Below are 1,123 nucleotides of genomic sequence, written 5' to 3'. Positions count from 1 at the left end.
TGAGATCTCCAGTAGTTTGTGTCTCTGCCCCTCCCACAATGATATGACAGAGCAGACAGCAGTGTACAAGCCGCACACTCACCTGAAGGACAGCAGGGGGCTCCGGTGGTCCGGCTCCGACTCATCTGCGTGGATCCCCAGCGAGGAGTCCATGTGGTAATAGTTGAGGATTCCGGCTTCGGCTTTGAATTTGGGAAAGCCGCAGGCGAGGGCCACACAGCGGGAGAGCTCGGCCAGGTCCGGCGGGAACGGGGTGAACGTCTCCTTGTAGTATTTCTATGACGGGAGACAAGGGAGAGACAGACACTCATCCCGCTGCACCCAACATGGCCGCTCTCACCGACGGAGGAGACGGGAACACCAATGGCTGAGCTATGACAATGTGCAGGCCAGGTGTTCCTGACTCCGCCCACTTCCAGTTATTACCTTGGTGTCCCAGTTGTAGTGGAAGCCGAGCGTCACCCAGCGCAGCTTCTCCAGCAGCGTTTTCTCCCGACGTTTCTGCGCCATTTTATTCCTAAATCGAGAGGTAAAAAGTCATGAGACTCAGTGATGGTTGATGTGAGGACAGATGGGATTTGGGGGTCAGAGTCATGTGACACATCAGAAGACACTCTCTCCCCGCACAGAGCCTTATTCTATGATTGGGATGATCATTGTTCTGAAGAGTGGTGACCCCATGGGGGGGGGGGCGCACACTGTGAGGGGTCATAGATTTGATTTGTCGGCAGAATTGGGTAAACACTTCAAATCACTTTTTAGCGGATGTTCTGATCGCCGGATTCTCATTGTTTTCTACGAAAACGGTGAGCGCGGTGACACCATGGAGGGCCCAGAGAGGGGAAGGAGGACATTCACCTTTTATTTACAGATCTTCCCCGAGTGCCGAGACCTCTTCCAGGGTATGACATGAGGCGGGGGTCTCGGGCTCAATTCCCTCGAGGGCCACTCGCCAAATTTCAAACTTTAACGGAGAACTATGAGGTCAGGGATTTCCTCCTCATAGTTCGGGGCGACGTGTGACAATGAGACTGAGAGACACATACCGGCGCTCGCTCACTTCTCCATCATCTCCCTGCAGAGAGCGGTGACTGTCACTCACAGCTCCCCGCAGGGATTCCCG

The 1,123-nt window shown here is 54.6% G+C and overlaps 1 protein-coding gene across 1 annotated transcript; it reads right to left on the bottom strand.

The window, feature by feature from the left end:
- Nucleotides 1-82: 82 nt before the first annotated feature.
- LOC108804237 (DNA demethylase ALKBH1-like) lies at nucleotides 83-528 on the bottom strand (the record flags this gene model as incomplete). Its single annotated transcript, XM_018575983.1, has 2 exons — nucleotides 427-528; nucleotides 83-276 (listed from the first exon to the last, which is right to left on the bottom strand). Coding segments are annotated over exons 1-2 (278 nt in total), but the record flags the coding sequence as incomplete, so codon positions are not given.
- Nucleotides 529-1,123: the final 595 nt, after the last annotated feature.

The sequence above is a fragment of the Nanorana parkeri genome, unplaced genomic scaffold (assembly GCF_000935625.1).
Source record: "Nanorana parkeri isolate BGI_ZX_2015 unplaced genomic scaffold, ASM93562v1 scaffold7624, whole genome shotgun sequence".
NCBI lineage: Eukaryota > Metazoa > Chordata > Amphibia > Anura > Dicroglossidae > Nanorana > Nanorana parkeri.
The sequence above is the reverse complement of the archived record's forward strand: the minus strand, read 5'-3'. Positions and strand labels throughout refer to the sequence as shown.